Genomic DNA, 20,858 nt, shown 5'->3' on the forward strand with positions numbered 1-20,858 from the left:
AGATTTTTTTAATAACTATCCAGTGCAATATGTGAACTCTGGATTGGATGTTAAAATATGAGCTGCTTCTCCTGCTTGTCACATCTTTAAATTATTTATAGCAGTAATCAGCTGAACTATATTAAGTCAAAAATTGCAAGAAATTTAAATGTGTATATTTCTCTTCATTTAGATTACTCCAAATAAAAGTTGATTAAAAAGAAGAAGAAAATTGAATTAATTTAGCTGATTATGCAGAGAAATGTCAATTTCATAGTTTCCCATTGTTTCTTTGTAATTTTTTTTTCCCTTTTATTCTCCAAGTTTTTTTGATGGCTTCTGTAGGTGGTAAACTTTTTGTGATGAAAAAATTCTTTCCATAAGGGAAAAAATACACATATTGATAAATTCATATAAAAATTCGTAACTTCATTTCTAGTAAAATCTACAGTCACAACTCAAACTAAAACCAAGATATTTTGAAAATGGAGGCTTAAATCTGTTTTAAAATGCACATTTAAACTGTATTTAATTTTGCATTTCTTCCTTTCGACATTGATATTAAAGCTCTTTCCAATTCTTATTTGCACACACAAAACTCCAGAAAACTTACACTGTTAGGGTGGAGTGGGAAGTTGGAGCCCAAAGGGACTTGCATTTATCTCTGTCATAGACTTTCTTCAAATGAGGGATTAGTTATCTAGTCTTTCCTTCCATTTCCCCCACCTAGAAAGTGGGAACAGTAATACTTGCCAGCCTGTTGATGACCTCATGAAAAAAAGGTAATCAGAAATGCATTCACTTAGGGAGTGAGACATGTGGGTCCCTTGAGTTTTGAAATCTTTTTTTTTTTTCTTTACCCTGGAGATGTCTTTAAAAGTTAATTTCAGCCTGCCAGGGTAATTTTGAAGTGTTTTAATGCTGTGACATGTGTAGTGCCATTACAGACATTTAAAGAAATGCTAACCAACTCTTTGGCTTGTCACTGCTGTCAGACCACTTAACGCTGCCCTCTTCAACCAAATTCTTACGAACACAAAAAAAACCTCTCTGAACTAGCTTCACTTCAGCTTAATCCCTGCTTAAAGCAAATGAGCTATCACTAAAAAATCAGCCAAGATTCATTAATGAAAGTGAGGAAGAGGAAGCCAGGAAAGGCAAAAAGATTCAGTACAGCTAGTCCCAATCTGCAGAAAGGCTTTTAGCCAGAGGCAGTGTGTCCGGAACACAAATTAGTTTAGTGTTGAAAGGCCTGGGCTGCTCAGTGCGATACAGGACTTTTATTTAAAAATCCCGTGTCCTGCCTTAAAAAGTCCATGGGAAAAATTCCCCAGACTTTCTAATGTGATAACCCGTGTGCTGGGGGTGGGGTGACACTGGTAGCCATTCAGAGTGTGATCTCAAGAGAGAGACTTGTACAAATGAGGGCAAGGTCTGCCTCATTGCTGTATGGAAACTGTGTCCAAGGACACCAGGTTCACTGTGTTTGCATCTTGTAATTGCTCTTCAGTGTGTAGATGTAGAACTCTTCTCAAAATGTGCTAGTCTCTATGAGTTGGGCAAACAGTTTCCACTAGAAATAGGCAAAGACTTGGGGAATTATTTATGCAATGAGTTAGAAAGACAGCCAGTGGTGAGAAGTGTCCAGGTGGAGCAAAGTAATTTGTAAAGCCAGAGTAATTTATTGTGAAAATAACGAATGGGATAAACCCAGTTCCTCCCTGAGAGAGAAGCTGAGATCAGACATTATTACTTTCTGGAAAAAATATCAGTTACACATGAAGGAGTTAAAACAAAGCAGGCATCAGACCAAAAGTGACATCTATCAATGGCTTGTGAAAGGCTTAATAGGAAGAGCATGTGAACTTAAATGGTTAGCTCTCGAAGAAGACTTTGACATTGCTAGCTTTTGTGAAACATGGTGGCATGGCAAAAATCAATGGGAAACTTTAGTACTTGGCTATAAAACCATAAAGGAAAGAGTTTCAATTTAAGTGGTGAGGGAATAGAACCTCAGCCCAGAAAGAAAGAATGCAAAAGTCAACAACTATACAGCAGGGTTTACAGACAGGCTTAAAACATTGCACACAGGAATATAGATAGGCTCCAGAACTACTGGCTCCAGTATTTTCCACATGCAGACATGAAAGATAATTTTTAATGTCTTAATCATTCTTTTATTAAAAAACTTGTCCAGTGAAAGCCTTTTGCAAGTTCAGCCTGTGACTCTACAGTTCTGCCTTGTGTGATCTGAAAGCCTTCTATCCAAAAATCTGCTCATGTAGAGATTAATACAATAGCAACTGGCAAATCTTGTGCTCAACTGTCCAGTCCCTTTGGAGGCAAACCAGGTGGCAAACGTAGTTATGTGGGAGATTGGAACAGATGATCTAATAGTCATTGCAGTTTCTTACTTAAAATACCTGACTTCTGCTAGGGGTGAATTCATGTGCAGAAGGAGAAATAGGCTAGAGCCCATCTTTTCACACTGCACCTAGTTATGACAGGCTGCCCTGCTCTGCTGCTCACTAACCACATTATAGATGCTTCTGGTCCTGCCTCCCAGGGCTGGCTGCCACTTGGACAGCAGTCAGAGCAGCAAATTAAACTGTGGAGGAAAGAGGGTGGGGACATGACACACAGACAATCTTCCAATGGTGGAGGTGGTGGAAGCAGTCACATTAATATGTGAAAACCAAACTTAAGTGATGGAGAAAAAAAAAAAAAAAAAAAAAGTAAATGGTGCCAATTAAAGTGATTGCTTCTTAATGATGTGTGTTATAACAAGGAACTTCATCTGTTAACATATGTCTTTTTTTGGAAGAAAACTGCACTCGAATAGGCAGGAGACATGATGATACACAGCTTAAAGTCTGCATGCCCGCATGTAATGTTTTTAATTTTTGCTCCTGGAGTGTTCCAGAAAGATCTTGTTGCAAAAGAAACCTTGACCAAACAATCAACTGGTTGATTCTTCAAGTCTTCAGCAGCTTATGTAAAATAAGTACAGACAACCTTAAATTTGTAGCAAAGGAAACAGAAACTTGCTAGGGAATTTATTTAGTCTATATATTCAAACTGGCAGTCCTCTGAATTTCAGTCTACACTTCTTGAGAAAGAAGAAAATTTCCATAGGGTTCATGTTACTGGTTGATTCAGAATGCCTATAATTGTGAAATACTGGTAGGAATGGATTGAGATATATTTATGACAGTAGGTGGACTAATGGAATTCAGTGACTTTATTTAAAATGTGCAGTAGTTTATTATAATACTGTAATAGAAATGTCATTTACCCTGACGGGAGGAGAGGGAAAAGCCCTGTCAGTGAATAATAATGAAGTTATTTAAATGTCAACTTCATTGCAAATAGTTTGCAAAATAGAAATTGTTCTACATGTTTCTAGTTTTGTTTTAATTTATTACTCGGGGAAGTCAGAGCTTCAGTCCCACAGTTTTGTTATTTTTTTATACTGTCAAATGAACTAGTAATAATTAAAATATCTTCTTAGGTGTTTGCAGATATCATTTTGCTTTACTGAAAAAATAAGGAGTCTGAGTCTAAACAGCTACTGGTAAAATTAGGGATGGATTTAATCAGATCAATTACAATTAAAATGGTGGGACAGGTGTGAAGTTTAGATTCAATTCTGAATACTCTGAATATTACTAATTTGCTAAGTATCATCTGCATTTCAGTAACATCCAAAATGTCCTAACACATATCTATTTTTTTTCTATATTTAGTTAGACATGCACATATATCAAATCTCTCTGCAGACCTTCCTATTTCAAACTCATCTGGATTTACTTTGACTTAGCCTATAACTATACAAAGACAAATCAAGCCAAAATGAAACAATTCACACAGGGATTTAAAATTGTGAAACATGTATACATTCACCACCCCCACCAGCAATTTGAGAAACCATTGTAACATGCATGTCTACACCAGAGCTAAGAAGATAGAGCTTTTACTGTTCACTCAGTTACGTATAGTTATTTCAGTAGCAGTGGCTTTTCAGCAGATGGTTCAGAAAGTATAGTTTCATTTTTGTGTTTTCAGCTCTACAGGTCCTGGGTTTAGTCCTTTCAGATGATTTATCCAGGCATTTCCTTGCTCTGCTCATGTTATACAGATGCAATAAAACTGAGTTCTCTCTGCAGAGCTTCAGAGAAGCAGCCTACCACACAAAGTGTGGGAGATGTTGGTTGATAACATAACAATTCCCCTTCATATAACTGGGATAGAATTTGTTGATCCTACACTTGTTACTGCCTACACCCTGCTGAGGTGCATCTGTGTTTTGCAACACTTCTAGGCTAGGCTGCCTTGCTGGATCACCAAACAGCTGATATGTTTTCATGGGTTTGGAGTCTCGTGCTGCTTTATACACCCATTTAATAAGACAAATGAAGAGCTCATTATCCAGGTTGCTAATCAATGCCTGCTTGTATACATATGTATAGTAGGAATAAGATGAATGCAGGTTGGTGATATCCTTGGGTTAGATCCCAACAGAGGCTTTATGTCTATGCAGTATTTCATTCCATACAATTATTTTGCTCCGTTGCTCTGTGTGTGTGTATCTGTCACCATTTCTTTGTGTTAAAGCGCTTCTAGGTGCCTATCTGCTGTTGTATAACATTTATCTCCCTGTTAAAATTAAAGATGATTATAAAGTGGTGTAAGAGAAACAGCAACTTGTAACTGGGCAGTTAGAAGGACTGGCTATTGCTAGTTTTGAACATGATAATGAGAGTAAGATCTAATAGTAGCTCCTTTGATTGCTTGTGTATTTGTTCATCTTCAAAAAATGATGTTTTTCTAAGCTTTCCAATCTTTCAGTTGCTTGTATAGATGTTGACAGAAGTACATGCTTCCATCTGTATAACGTTACCTGTAAATAAAGCTATGAATGCAAAATAATTGCCTAGAAATGTGAAGAAAGAAATGGCTGACAATTCTGAGTGAGATTACCATTTGCAATAGGCCTTCAACATCTGTTTGTCTGTGCAGTGGAAGGGGTACTGGCAGCTTTTCTTTTAAAATTTCAAAGCAAGTTTTATGTGTCAGATTTTCTTCACTTACTTCCTTTTGAAGGGCCCCATTTTGAAATGACCATGAATGGTATAAAGACATGCATCACCTCATTAATGTGTTTTTTCCTAACTCAGCAGATCAGATTTAATCCTTGAATTCTTTACATGTCTTTATCAGACCAAGTGTCACAAAGGATAGGTTTTTGTTTTAGTCAGACTGCAACAGAAATACTAATTTCTGAGAAGGCTGGGTGGTGAGGTGGATGGGGTAACCAAAGTTAACCAGCAGTCCTTGACAGGGCTGTGTTCAGCATCTTGCTGTGGCCCCCTTCACCTGAATGCTGGAAGATGTCTGAAATAGTAACAGAAATAACTCTAACAGTATTCTCAGTCCATGGAGGAAATAACTCAGTTAGTTTATATGTGTTCCTGATAGAGATGACCTTATAAAGGGAAAGATCAATCAGTAGATGAGAATTTGACATTCTAACCAACAAAGAATTTGATGTTCTAACCAACAAAGGTCATATATGCGCATGGGGTGCATATGTTTATTGTGGGGGAAGGAGAGAAATGAAAAAGCTATGGTCGTAAACCATAGGTCAGTTGTTATGTGACCGGGACAGGCTTTGGTAAAATTCTTGAATAGAAAGACCCAACTTTAATGCAAATCCACATTTTAGTGCAATTCATCTTAACAGGTAAAACCCCAAGCTGCTGCCTTCTTGTTTTATTCATGTACTGATTGCAAAATCTGAAATCCCAGAGTTGTGATATGAATGTAGGTGTGGAACCTGATCCAGGAATGTAACACCCTCCAAGGTCTTAAAAAAATTCACAGAGGTCTTAAATACCTTTGTAAATTTAGCCAGGTTTAGCCAGGATTAACAGACAGGAAAACTCATGTTATTGCTTGCAAGTGAAGTTCTATATTAATCCATTTCTACATTTTAAAGACAAGATGCAGATTTATTATCTGCAAGAATATGTTATACTTTTAAATGTCTCTGTTAACCCAGATACACGTCACTTTTCCGTAATTTGTGGAAACCAACTGTACTGGTTTGGGCTGATTATCTAAATCCGCTGGATATTAGGACCTAATTCAGGCAAGCATGAGCTGCATAATGAACAAAACCTCTGCTGATAATTGGTCTTGGCTCCAGTCATATGTTAAGAGTAGAAGTTACTGGAATTTTGCAGTCTTCTGTGTTTACTTGTTTTGTTCTTACCCAAGACATGTAGTCAGTGTCCTTATGGGAAACCCTCATATCAGAAATATATTATTTTCTCTACTGAATGGTGTCTCTTAAAGCAAGAATAAAGCATGTGTTCATACCGTGCTAGTCCATGTGGAAAAAAAAAAAAAAAAAAAAGCCAAACATAAATTGTAGGTGTTAGTGCTCAGGTAGTTAGGTTTTCAAAAGTATATAAATGTTTTTCACAGAAAACTGAACTCCAGTTTCACTGAACTATCAGCCAGAGCAGCTACTTTGGAATATGTAGAGAAAAGAGTCTTTTCTTAATAAAATTAGTCTAAGCTTGGAGTATACAATAAATTGATAATTTTGGTCTGTTGCTGTCTGCTGTTTGGCATTTCTGACAATCATTATCATCTTCTATATGCAGAATTTAGCATTTCTTATCTTGGGAAGATTCTGGTTTAATTTTTCCTAATCTAATCTAAATGCAAATTATAAGCACTCACATGATGCTCTGTGTATATAATTAAGTATCATTATATACTACATGAATCATTCAAAAAGCTCTAGAGAGCCATTCTGCTATGTAAAGCATGACTTATATTGAAAAGCCGCCAAGCGACTTGTAGTTTTGTGATTAAGTGTTTGTACTTATGAAATCTCTCTTTCGATTGTAGGTCAACAGATTATGGGACAACATATGAGAAACTGAATGATAAAGTTGGTCTGAAGACTATTTTGAGCTACTTGTATGTTTGTCCAACAAACAAGCGTAAGGTAAGTGATAATGTGGCTGTCTCATTTTTACTTTAATGATGCAATTTCCTGGTGATCTTTCCCAATTTCCTCAATATCTGTTACCGTTTAAATGGTGGGAAATTCTCTCTTTCTGTCTCCCTCCCCTAGAAAAAATATGTAGCTTTACCAAAATATAAGCCAGTTTGTACTGCCTATGCTACTTGCCAGTGTACTTTAGGGAATATTGACAAAAGATAGCCATTAAATGGTTAGGCATAATAGGTATCATGCATTTAATTGTTTGCTTACCTTCTGGATGGTGATGATTTTGTCTGAAAGTGAGAGAGACTCATTAAAATGGCAGAAATGCATCTACAGTGGCCAGATTGGATGTAACATGATTTGTCTTTTAAGTGCTCCCAATAGTGAACTGAACAGGATTTGACAAATTCCTGCAGAGAAAATGCCTTCCGAAGCCCAGAAGGTTTTAATCATGCAAGCACCCTACTGACTAACAACTTGCTAAGAATTTATAATGTTGACATGTTCGTAAAGGAATCTGATGCCTTCTTTGAGATTTGTTTTTGACAAAATTTTTGCAATTTGGAGGTATGTGATAGGAAGTGATGAAGCACCGTTCATAATGATGCTGATGACTTGTATTCTCATGGGCTAACATACGGATATGCTAGTAAACCATGTAGTGTTTGAAGACTCTCCTTCACATGCTGTTTAAAAAAGGGTTTAACTCTCATATTTGGTGATAGACAATCATTACTACTGATGTTTTGGTATGGAAATGAAAACGTAGTTTAAATCATCCTGAAATTACTAGCAATTTCCTTTCAGATTTCCTCATATGTTGGTCCAGAAAAAAATGACTGAAAATAAAATAAAAATGTGATTAAATAACTGGTAGTGGTGACACCATTGTCCGCTTGACTTATTAGCTGTGAGCCTGCAGTGCACAGGCAGAGGGCGGAAGGCCCAACTCCAGCTCTTTACCAGATAGAATATGAACCTGGCTAGACTGGTTTTCTCTCCCTGCTTTCTGTCCTAGTGGATAGTTTGAGTTACTACGAGCAGAACTGAATTGCATCAGCAGAAAGTTGTAGTGAAGACTTGCTTCTATAGGAGGCTGTGCATATTTGGGCAGGTGAGGTCACTGTGGTGCTGTTTTCCTTATACTGAACATTTCTGTATTCTTTAAGACAGACCATGAAAGGAAGAGGGAGCTGTCCCAACCAGAGAGGTCAATGCTTAACGTTGTTCTCTTGCTGTTCATGTTTAACTCTTTGTTCAAAAGAAACAGACACTTCTAGGCCTGAGTCATTTGACCTATTAAGAAGTTGACCCTAGGATGATACAGATCATATCTTAACATCACCTACTTTCCTCCAGTTGACTGTAAGTGGAAGTCCATACCACCAGCTGAGGTGTAGACATGTGACAGGGTATACTTAATCCTACCTGAGCCTGTGAATAATGTTTTGTTCATAACCAAGGAACCTTTGACTGATGTTCAGACACTTTCTTCCTCCTCTTGGTAAAACAGTGTTTGCAAACACTGGAACATATAAAGCTGGAGTGAACTTTTGGGATCATGCATTCCACTTCCTTGCTACAGGCAGCTGCCTCAAGTGGTCTTAACAAGACAGTTATCAAGTGCTCTCTTAATGGTATTCTGATTAATTGATTGTAGCTGTGGAATTGCAGTCCTTACCTATTCTAATGAATTTTGGTTTTGCTGGAAGACCCTCAGAAAAGAAGTTGGCTACCACTTCCTTTTGTAATGCTAACTGATTGATTCCTCATACCTACCTACATTGCTATGATTATACAAGACTGGAAAGAGGTGTAGGGGTGGGGAGATAAATGATCATAATCAAAACAAACAAGAAAAAATACGCGTTTGAGTCTACTGATAAAAGTTAGATTAAATGGTCCCAAATTAGTGGAGAGATGTCTGCTCATTGCAGCTGACCCCTGATGACGAGATGAAGCTTTTCACTAGAAGCTAAAGAATGAAATTACCAGATCACTCAGATGTCCTTCAGGTTTGAGGTTTGAAAGGTTGGTCTCCTGGCACAGAAACTGTGGTGTGGAGGGTATGTTTATAATCACGCCTAATGTTTGTTGGAGAGTAATAATACTGTTCTCTAGAACTAAGAAGGGGTTTAGCTGGGCAAAATTTGCATGATCCCTTAGCTATTGTGGTGCAGAGAAACCTAAGAAGAAACTAAGGGTTTTGCAAGCATGTTAAGCCAACTTAAGTGCAGACTGACTCTGAAAATCCTTCACCACCTTTGGCTGCACCTTCCCACTCCCTCCCTCAAACTGCCATCCTTATTTGTGTAGCCATCTGTTGAGCTGGATCAAGGACTAATCTGCCTGAAAACTAATCGCTTTCCAACTCAGAAAACAAATAGATGAAAGGGAAAAGCTTTCAGGTGGAAGGGTGGAACTGCCTCTTCTGGCAGTAGACTGCACTAGAGTTGGCCTGTAATCAGTATGGGACGGTGCCAGAGGAAAGCTGCAACACCTGGGATGAAAGGACCTGTGTAATGGTCTAAGATTGAATTTTCCAAAACTTATTTCATCAGGAACAGAATTAGTCTTGCAGGGAGAATGCTTGGAGGCCCTTCTTATTCTGTCTGTTTCTGTAGAACATCAGGCCATTCCTCCAATAAACATTTAAATTTAGACACCAACTAGTCCCCCATGATTAAGAGGGCATGGGGAAGAGAGTGTAGAGCTATTGTATAGTTCCACACCAAAAATACTTTTTCAGTGAAACCAAAAATACTGAAACTCAGGGTTTTTATCATTGCTGTTATAGAATGGAAAGCAGAAGGAAACATATTTACAAATTTGGCACCAAGAACCCTTTCAGCAAAATCCTATAAATCCTGAGACCTGATCCTGCTGCACCCCCCATGCGCCTCTCCTCCCCGAAATGCTGATATCACTGGGAGAAACTCTGGTTACTTTGAAAGTTTCATCTTGTTTCACTAATGTGGGCTGGGTAGGTAGCTGCAGAATTTTTTTTTAAATGTAAGACTCAACTACTCTAAAATCCATGAATTTTATAACACTCATACTGTTAGTGTGAAGGGTTTATACACTGCTGCAGTTAATACTGGGCAAATGCTAACAGAGTGTTTTCCCTAAATATTTGTTATATGTGGTAAGTGATTACTCTGACTGCACCTGCAGCCTTCAAAGTTCTTTGTTTTACAAGGCATTCCTTAGCAGAAAGAAAAGGCTTCTTCAGTAGTGGAAAAGAAATGGTGCATTTTTTATCTTGAAGCTGTTGGACAACAAGGCCTTGCTACAACAGTGATTCATCAGTGGTGCCAGCATGTACTTAACTTAAGCTGCCTTCTTTGGGGGAAAAAAAAAAAATATCCTTTTAGCACATGCTTAACTTTTAGGAATAGTCCCATTGAAACAGAAGGTAAACGTTGGACTTTGCTGTCTCAAGACTGATCGCTTCTAATGAAAAAACAGGTGTATCCTGTACATAGTCTTGTCTGTTCCTTGCAAAGCAGAGCAGTTGGAACAATGAACTGTAGAATGCATGTAATTGGATTTATTCAAATAATTAATAGATTTTTTCATGAATTTCTGATGATTTTCACATTCTGGAAGAGAACAAACAGCAACATGTGTTGAATAAATTGTTTGTTAGAATTTATTTGCTCTTCTCCATCTAGGAAAAAAAAAATGTATCTATAAATACACAGGTTTTGCAGAGCTTCCCATAGTCTATGAATGACAATTTCTTTCTAAAAGCTTTTGACTTCCAATTCTTGTCTCTTTAGTGAACAAAATTAAGTCCTTTAACCAGACATTGCAGGGAATGTTGTATTACAGAAGAGTGCTTTGAAAATAAAAATGAGCACAAAGTCAACTGTTATTTACAATTTACATTTATGACCTATTGCTGTTGCTTGGTGTTTTTCTGAATGACAATATTTTCTTAATGAAATTGCATCACTGTGTTACTTACCCTTTCCTGTATAAGACCTGACAATAAGAGAGGTGGAAACCCTGTTTTTCAGTATTGTCTCCTTTCACAGAATTACTGTACTACCTGGTTGTATGACTGATGACACAGATCGAGGTGTGTGTGTGGGAAATTGTAATGTGTGAACTTTGCCAGAGACACAGAGCTTGTTTGAGTGTTTGTTAACAAGTCTCCAGAGAGAGAATCCCCAGTGTGCAATAAATCCCTAGGCTTAGGTACGTCAACACTGATTTATTTGTTAGGTTTATAGAGCCTTTTATGGGGGGAAACAAAATGATTTAAATGCTTCTATATGAAGAAATAGTGTTTGGGAATAATGCACTGGTGGGTTAAAAATGAAACTAAAATAGAAATCCAAGTTGGTATCCTGAAAATCCATTTTCACAAAATTTTGTCATTTACTTTCCTAAAAACTGAATGCAGTAAGTTTTATAGTCTTTCTTTATAAAAGCCTTCCAGATAGGTTGCTTTTAAGCCTTGCATGGAAAATCATAGACGTATGCAAATAAAAAGTGAATGAGGCATGCTGGGGACTCTACAATTGATTTAACCAGAGGTTTTCTTTGACTCAAAAAGTGCTGCTGGCTAATTTAGACACTGTATCATTGTATGAAGCACACTGTGTTCTTTGCAAAGAGCCAGTTTATGCAGCCTATTCGTTCTTTGTACTTTCAAACCCCTTGTATCTGTGTATCTCCAGTTAATTAATGAAATGCTGGCTGATAGTATCTGCCAGCAACTTTTATGCTATTATTAGTGCATCAGATATTTCCTGTGGGTTTGAATTTTTGTGTTACGATTTTTGTTTTGTTTTCTCTCCCCCTTTCTTTCTGCAGGCCTGCCTTGAATTTTCCCTTTATTCCTCCAACTGTTCAGATTTTAATTGCTGTGTGGTACAGTGTCCTCTTTTCTTTCTCTCTGAAGATGAATGGATTACAGATGCCTTCCTCTTCTTTTATATTTAGTGGTTGCGATTCGCACCTTTATCACCGTGTGTTAATCACTGTCCTGTTGTGTGTGTAGCTCCAAGATAACGGATATTTATTGTAAATATAATTGCATGGGTTTCAATGCTTGCTGGAACCCTGACTACTTCAAATTCATTTCTATTAATGAATTTTAAATGAAAGGAAATGAACGGAATGGCAGCCCAGTCTTCTGTTCTTTCTAGCGTTGGGTGGTGATGAAGAGAATAGGTGGCAAATGTTTCTATCAGTCAAGACAGGAGAGGACCTACCCTTATTAGCTCAAATGGGAATGATTGAATGCTACTTTGTATTCTGTGGTACTAGCAGATTTAATTTCCTTCAGGGAGTTTCTGGTTTTGTAATGTAAACTGCAGAATTGTATAAAGAGTGAGACCCAAAACTGTGTGCTTTACATTGGCCTTTGCACCTGTTTTCCGGAGAGTTGGAGAAAATGTCCGTAGAGATGAACAGTTCCACCTGACACTACTGTTTCTCTAGGAGGAATACCCTCAGTTGCTAAGATCAGCTTGGGGACACTTCTAGAAATCCTGTCTGATCTGTCTCACCATGGAAGCTTTCAGAAGTCTGATGTGATGACAGGTCCCTTCTTTTTTTCACTCAAGGAAAAACAGTTATTTCCAGCAGTGTCCTCCTTGTAGGCCTCTGTAAATCTTAGTGTGAAGACTAACAGTTTATATTGGAGAGGTTAAAGCTCAGCAGAGCTCTAAGAACACCTCATTGTAGACTGAGCCAGATGCTGTGGCTGTCAAGGGATGTCATCCTTAGCAAATTAGGCACAGTGGGAGATCCAGGGTCTATAGTCAATCAGTCATGCCACTAGCCCAAAGTGCTATTGCAGTCCAGAGATAAAATAAATTATTCTGTTGCTCTTCTCTTTTAATTTGGAAGGAAAGGTCCTTGTTAGCTGCAGGCTGTGAGTGCAGCCTTCAAAGATACAGCCATAAGACACCAAAAAGACATTGTCTCACAGATGTGAATGGTGTTTTTTTTGATGTTTTTAAAATTATGTAGTACCCAGGAGATTTCAAGGAGATGTTTAATGAAAGTCTTTTCTTACCTTCTGAATGGGAGGAACCACTTTGTACTGCAGTGATTTGTAGATTGGAACAAATTTCATCAAATGAAAAAGTTTGTTTGGATTAAATCCCATATAGCATAGGAAGGTATATGAAGAAGCCCCCAGATTTGTTTTAGATGCCTCCTATGCTATGACTATAGATCATGATTCTTCATAACCTCATCTTTTACTTCAGAGAGAACATTTTAGAGGGAGGGCGTCAAGAGAGTGTGGGATGGGATTCATCTACAGTTTTTTCTGATCTGATAGGCTGTTTGCAGTAGATAGCACTACACATGCCTTTTCTCCAATAGTTTTCCAGTGAGAGAATATAGGTGTTCTTCCTCACTTATATCTTTTTCTAAATACAGTGGTCTAAATCTGTTTCATTCAGAAGCTTTGGCTTAAGATTTCACCTCCTGATCAGAAAAGAGTTGAAATCCTGAACTTACAAGGGTCAGAATTATTATCTTGGACTGCAGGGTGGTTCAGTGGACTTCTGATAATACTATACACATGTAAACAGTTCACTACCCACAGGAAGAAGGATGTCTCACCCATCAAATTAAGAAATTTTTTATTTTCTGCAGTTCAGCAATAATGATGGAGTAAGTCTACTGCCATTACAAGTCACTATCAGTGATGACTGGGAAGTCTTATATCCTTATAATAATACATACATCACAATTTTCACTTCTGCTTGTAATATCTTTAGATTCAATACTAATGCTTCTACTTGTACATCAGATAATCAAGTACAGACTTGATTTCCATTTCAGAGCACTGTCTTTTCTGCACCCTACCCTGTATGAATAAAGCCCAAAAGCTTTTTTTATTAGTTTAGAAAGGTAGATCGTTCCTCTTATCTTTTGGGTATGACCTAACACAGCTGCAGTTTGGTAGCGTTTCATGGGAGTCCTTGAAGATCTGTAAAGTGGCAGTGACTGAAGAGCAGGTGCTGTATTCTTAGTTTTTAATGCTGAGTTCATGGGAAACCAATAATTAACAAGCATTTGGTCCATGGTAACAAAGTAAAGGTGGTCTCATCTTTCAAAATGAGTATTATGACTTTTGAAATGTCTGGCAGCATTCACTACCAAACTTTCTGATTCATGGCTATAGTATATGACAGCTCTCACAATAGCCATTACATACAAAGCCCTTGCCATTATTCTACGTCCATATCTCTTCTTGGATATGAAGTGAAATCAAAGCCCATTTATTCCGCTGCTGCTCTTGTAAGCCTATCAAAAATAGTGGCAGTTTTGACATTTTGCCGCTCAAAGTAGTACTACAGTATGCTGTTGTATCTCACTGAAGTCTCCAAGGGCACACTGAGTGTTGAAACTAATGATAGGGAAGTATGAGCCGTGGAATTCAGCTTCGGAGCTAAGATTCACCCAGGCTGAGGAGGGTTTCAAAAGTGTTCTTTCCATTCTGACTCTGAGCCCTGTTTTCTAGAAACTGGACAGTTAAAATTTATGCAAGATAATCTCTTGTTGAATGTCCTTCAATTCTTTTACCCCTTTTTAATTCCTCAGCGATTTGCCAAATATTCTGGAACAGATGATAATGCTTCTGGCAAGGGAGGGTGTATTCCAGCAGCTTAGAGAGCAGAGAAGCAGTATGTTTTTAGTTGCATCCCAAATACAGGCAGCTGGGGTTGATGGTAGTGCAAGAATGTGTCTAAGTATAGAGCAGACCTGTCTTATTGTCAAACTTGTAGCTCCATCCATTTCCATAAGTAAGACAGGCTGTTTAAACCAGGAAAAAAAACAGTTGCCATAATACAGTTTTTGTTTTTGTTGTTGTTTTTTTTTTTTTTTTTTTTTTTTTCCTATGAAATACTAGCCCCAAGCAGTTGAAAATCAGCTTGTTCTGTGTCCCATAAAGCTGGTCTAAAAATACGTACAACAAGGTTGTTTTCATTTACCTTTTGGATTTTGAGCCATTAAAGATGCATACCAAAATCTCACTTTTATATAATTTCACTGCTGTGTTGTGGTAGAACATACTTCTTTGGTCATGAAATGTGGAAATTGTCTTGTTATTATATGACTTCAGAGGTTGGCCTTAAAGGAAGAAGTAGCATGGTACTGTGACATAAGCATATGATGTCTGGTGTGTTGGGGATTGGAGCTGATAATGTAAAAAAATGACAAACGTGTGAATATTGACCACAGGAGCTCTGACCTCAACCCTCCCTTGCCAGGCCTGCAACAAAGTCATATGTAGTATCTGTTAATTAGCAGATAGTGTAATCTGTAGGGCATGTTTACCAGCCAATTGTAGTTGCTCACTCATTCTGTAGCCTAGATAAGTTATTATGAAGAAATTAATGACTAAAGGACAGGATACTTGAGTGTTATACTCTGTGTAGCTGTACTTGGAGTACAAGGAGAAGAAAATAAACAAGAAAAATATTTTTGATTATGAAATTTCTGATTGATAAATTCAGAGAGAGGGGAGTGATGGCAAAGATTAATAGATGTAATTAGAAAGTTGTCTACTGCTAAGAAAATGTGTAATTTGACTTGTATGCAGATAGCATGAGAATTAGAGACCAACAAGTGATGACTTATATGTTGTATCAAGAGTAACAAGTCATTGTGGAAGCAGCCAAGCTTCTTGGAGAAACTGGGAATAAATCAGTGTCTGGTATGGTAAAGGTATTGCAAAAACTGTAAGTGAGCTTTCTCCTGTTAGTAAGTGAAAGGTTTAGGTTTCTTCTTGCAGGGATAGAGAGAGATTTCCCAGCACCAAAAGAAGAAAAAAATATTGAGTCAAAAATAAAGCAAACTAGAGAGTTCAAGGCTCGAAACTTAATGAAAATGAGGCACTGTAATCCGTTAGCTTTGATTCTCATTTATTTACCTCTTATTAGTAGCAGAAAGAGGAATTTAAAACATTTAGGAAGGGCACATAACTTGGGGAGCAAGGAAAATACAATGCCTACTACAGCTTAGAGAGTAATGGCATAGAGCGGCTGTGGGTGGGAACACAATTATCCTTCTGTTTACCATGACTTGGCTTTCAGATGGATGCATGTCTCCCATAAATTTGCACAAACCCAGTTTTCCTGTGGAGTCATTTCCTCTACCATGTTCAAAGGTACTGAACTGTGGTCAATGGTTCTTTAAAGGTAGGGTTTTTTTAGGGATAAGTGACAGCAAAGGAGAGAAAGCTGTTGAGGAAGTATAGCAGTAATAATGGCAATAATTGGAGACTGAGGAGGTGTTATAGAGAGATTGGCATTAGCTGAGTAGACCAAGTTATGATCATAAACAACTACTGGAGGAGTTCTAGCTATGTATTCTGATAGAATGGATCAAGTCCTAGACCACGGTTTCCCAAGAATTTTTTCATTGTTAGGGAAGGGTAATCAGACAATGGTGAATGTTCAGGGCACACTCTTACCTTCACAGTGTTTTTGTGTATGCTTGCCAAGAAGGATGTGTGAGGATTTGAGAGAAATACTTGGTAGTAAATTTTGAGTGTGGCCAACTGTTCCCATAAATTTGGGAGATAATGCATTGTTTTGTTGCTTTTTCTTAAGCTGCCAGTGCAGTTAAAAAACTGGAGGTGGTGGAATATTTTCAAAAGATAAGAAATGTTTAAATTAACATGTTACTTGACAAGAAAGAATCAAATTTACAAAGTGTTCTATTGCATATAGAACATTATGAATAATGGATTTTGCTATTTAGAGAAAGAAAAATTTCATATTGATTGAAAGCACTTATTCCTATTCAAACTTCTTCCCGCCCCCGCTGGGGTCATCCGAGGCTTTCTGTCTTGAAGAGATTAATGTTAAATTGGCAATGTTTTTGGGGTGAAAAACTAAAATAATTTTGTTTTGAAATATTTCCACTTTTAAATTCTGAAGAGATTTGCCAAGATAAATCCTACTGAAAACAGTGGAACTTAATTATGATACTTAAATTACATTCTTAATCACTTCGCTGATTCTTTCATTGTTAAAAGTCTGCCCTTAACAGTTTCAATACAGTAAAACACTGAATTCTCCTCTGCACATATATATTTAGGTCTCTATGTACACATAAAACCTCTTCACAGTCTTCAATCCCATATATCCAATTCCATCATCAGAGGAAATAAGGAGAATTAGAAGGGAATTCAGTGGACAAGAAATGTCAATGGAATAAAGAGGGGAAAATGATACTAGGTGTTTAATTTATGATAGTTAAGTAATTTAGATATGGCAAGAACTTTCAGTCATTAGTCCCTTGGGAGGACAATCTTCAGGAATATGCACAAAGAAACACGAGAATAAATTGTAATCTGGTCCATGCGTCCCAAATTCCCTATGTGCAGGCATTTCTCAGGGTTTTCTCTCCTGCTGTGAATGATAAGATGTTGTGGGATTCTATCAATATTTCTCCTGCACAGACCAAAGACACAGATGACTAATCTTGCTCCAAAATTAGGAGGTGTATCTTCAGCAGACAAGGTTACAAAAAAAAAATCACCTTTCCCCGTTTTAGGGCTCCTTTGCACAGCAAATTGCACAAAGTTTGAACGTTATTTTGGTGTGTTGTGTTTTTTTTTTTTTTAAATTTGGTTTTGTTTGTTTGTTTGTTTGTTTTTCATCCAGAATGTGTTTTAGAGCATGTGTCATGGATGCTGGGCTCTCTTTGTCTGTTTGTTCATAGGTGCAGCACATTCTGTGAACTCTACTCTTGAGCATGTTATCTACTCTGGATGTAGCTTTCTGGTGAAGAAAATCCACTTGAAGTAGTTACTCAATAATAGGCATGGCAATGGGTTTACCTCTGTTTCTGGACTTTAGCCAGGACTGAAAACTTAATATCATATTATTGTGTCTCATCCTTCTGCATCAAGCCCAAGTTTCTTCTGTCCTATTTATAAGTCAAGAACTTTGGATATAGAGATTTTTTTCTTCATGTTTGAACAGCATCTGTTCCTTTGGGTTCTGGTGCACAACTTGTCTTCCATTTATTACTATTACTAATGGTAAATAATGAATGTGGTGGCGTAGCAAACCTGAAGGACAGCAGTCTGTGCCTAGTTTTTGGCGCTTAGGGAAGAAATGCAAACACATGCATATGCCCTTCCTAAAGTATTGTTTAGCGCCCAGAAAGAACAATTTGAGGTGAACCAAAGGCAGCCAGACAGTATCAGCTGGTGAAGAAACTGTAACAGTTTCTCTGCCTACATCTTGAAACCCTCAGTCATTTTATGGATTTTGTGTTAATAGGTACTTGAGAAGAAATATTGTCAGTCCCAGTTTATGAATGAGATCAAATACATGTTTTGCTAAGGACATAAACAGCTGCAAAGACAAGAATGGAACAAAGGATTTTGGATTAAATTCTAGGGACAAAATAATATTTTCTCCCAATTCATGTTATTTGGGAATGTCTGATCTCCTTTTATACTATTTCTTTCTGGCAGAGACTGCATCCCATCCATGCAAGTTTGTACCCTTCATCTGTTTTGCTAAAAAAAATAAAATAAAATAAATCTTTTCATCTTAAAAAAAAAAAAAGGCAGAAAGGGAAGAAGAAAACATTGAAAGCCTGCTTGGGAGAAGAGTGGCACTAGGACATTGCAGAGGGATAGAGGAAGCTTAAGTCAGTCATCTAATGTATCAGTGGGTAAAGTTCACAAATCGTTTGCTGCCCCAGACCCGTGTGTGTCTAACACCAGCCTGTACATCAATATTACTTTTTTATCTTGAAAATAAAGACATTTCTCCCACACCTTTGGAAATATGTCTGGCATTTCAAACCTTGGAGCTGAAAGCCATCTTCCAAGTCATGTCCCTTGTTAAAGTGTTTCACCATTCTCTTTTGATAAAAACTCTACCAGCAAAACTCTTCCATATGCTCCAGGATGCCAAACCTTTCCTTTTGCTACTGTTTCAAGCCTTACTGACATTTACAGGCTCTCACAGGAGCATTCAGTCAATTACCACCAAAGACTCCCATTGTTCCAAGGAGACTGACCTTTCCCCTTGGGCACCAATTAAAATCTATTACTTTTATTCCTATAGTGCTTGCTGTAATTTGAGCTCTGGCTCTTTGCCAGGTAGAACTTGTTGGGTCTCCTTTTTCTTTTTTATTACTGAAACTTTGTTAAAGATAGCAAGAGTGAAAATTCTAAACATATGTATATACTTTGAGGAAAGCAACATAATTTTAATGAAGCTTTTAAATTAATCTGTCTTTCACTTGTCATCAGGAGTATAAGAAAAACCCAAGTGAAAGAATAGATATGTTTCAAATGATGGCATGGCTTGCTTGCTTCCTCTTTCTGTTTTCTTCCTTCAGCTAATGTGCTCCAATTATTCTATGGCAGAGATTTGCCAGCAACTGAAGGAACAAACATGCTGTGGGCCTTGCTAGTACTTAACTATTGTGCTCTGAAAGTTGAAGGGAGAAAGGTGGAGAGCTGTTTACATGTCAAGAGTCTTGAGCCTGAAGGTCTGCCCTTTCCTGTATTACAAGCTGCTAGAAACAAAGACCGTAAATATTGCATTACTAGCAGCAGAGCTGCATATTGTGGTTAAAATTTTTGCTGTAAAATTATACTTTCATGGTTATTAAGTCTTTCCACCAACTTACGTTTGCCCTTTCAGTTGAAATTTGTGACGGTAGAAGCAATTGCTGATAAAGCATGGAGGGTTTTTTCCTCTATTGAAGATGTCTGTCTGGAGACCTAGTCAGACATCTGCCAGAATATGTTTTTTGTGAAAAATCAGGATTTTGAAAAATGTGTTCAGGTGTCTGCTTTTTGTCATCTCTTCTTGTTTGGGATCTTTGAGGCTGTATGAAAACTTTGTGTGTTCAACCTATTGCTAAACCCTTAACACTTCTTAAGGAAAGAAGTTATATGTTATCCTGATATGTATCGCAGAAGGCAATTCAGTTTTAAGACCAGCATAGTATACAGGCTTATGATATAGATGGTTGGGTATAAACCAGACATTGGTAAGTTGTCCAGAGGTTTCTAAATCATTATGAAGAATTACAAAAAATCTAGTGTCCATCAGTTTGCACAAGTCTAATTACAAGAGAATTTGACATGCTTAGAAAATGGCCATACTGTGTATAAGTCAGTATAATGCCTGCCAATATCTCCTTGTCTGATAACTATAGAGCAAATTCTGTTTCGTTTTGCTTTCTGTTTTTTGTTATAAGGCAGTTTGTTCTGCTTCCTTATTCAATTTTTTTGCTCAACTCTTCTAATATTCTAGTAAGTTAGTGGACCATACATTGACATCTTTGTGCAGAATGATTTCTGCGCCTTCATGTCCAAGTCACATAATCATCAAGACCTTCAGTTGTGAGCTGGCATCGTATCAAATAACTTTATACTTGATGATTTATATAAGTCACAGGTGGTTCTAGGAATGCTTGTGGGTAAGACCAATAATTAATTTTTGCTTCACCTGCAAAACTCTATGTTGTACCTTGAATAACTAGAATTATGAACAGTGCTTTTCCTGGGACCATATTCTTGCTTTAGTGGAATTTGATGAAACATTAAATTTCCTACCTCCCAGTGACCTGAAACTATCCTTTTTTTCCTCCCACTAGATGGGATTTAAATGAACCAAACCTGTGAACAGCCTCTGGGCTTCACTGTTGAGAAGGAACAAGAGATAAACCTTTATTCTCTGGTCCAAGGATCCCAGGTCCTAGGAAATATTTGCTTGTGCATTTTGGTTTCACATGTACCTTTTATCTTAAGGTTTCCATTTCTGAAGATTCAGAGAAGCCACTTTTCCAACATCTTCCCTAGAACAAAGCTACCAATAATTGGAAATACTGACAG

The 20,858-nt window shown here is 37.5% G+C and overlaps 1 protein-coding gene across 4 annotated transcripts in view; it reads left to right on the forward strand.

The window, feature by feature from the left end:
- The window catches only part of SORCS1 (sortilin related VPS10 domain containing receptor 1), a 305,446-nt gene that overhangs the window by 124,469 nt on the left and 160,119 nt on the right, over positions 1-20,858 (forward strand). For all 4 annotated transcript variants that reach the window (XM_032988691.2, XM_042790410.1, XM_042790397.1 and 1 more), the window contains exon 3: positions 6,901-7,000. In XM_032988691.2, coding sequence (XP_032844582.2) covers positions 6,901-7,000 — 100 coding nt within the window. The remainder of the gene's footprint in view (positions 1-6,900; positions 7,001-20,858) is intronic.

This window comes from Tyto alba, unplaced genomic scaffold, assembly GCF_018691265.1.
Source record: "Tyto alba isolate M040663 unplaced genomic scaffold, T.alba_DEE_v4.0 Super-Scaffold_1, whole genome shotgun sequence".
In the NCBI taxonomy this organism is placed as follows: domain Eukaryota; kingdom Metazoa; phylum Chordata; class Aves; order Strigiformes; family Tytonidae; genus Tyto; species Tyto alba.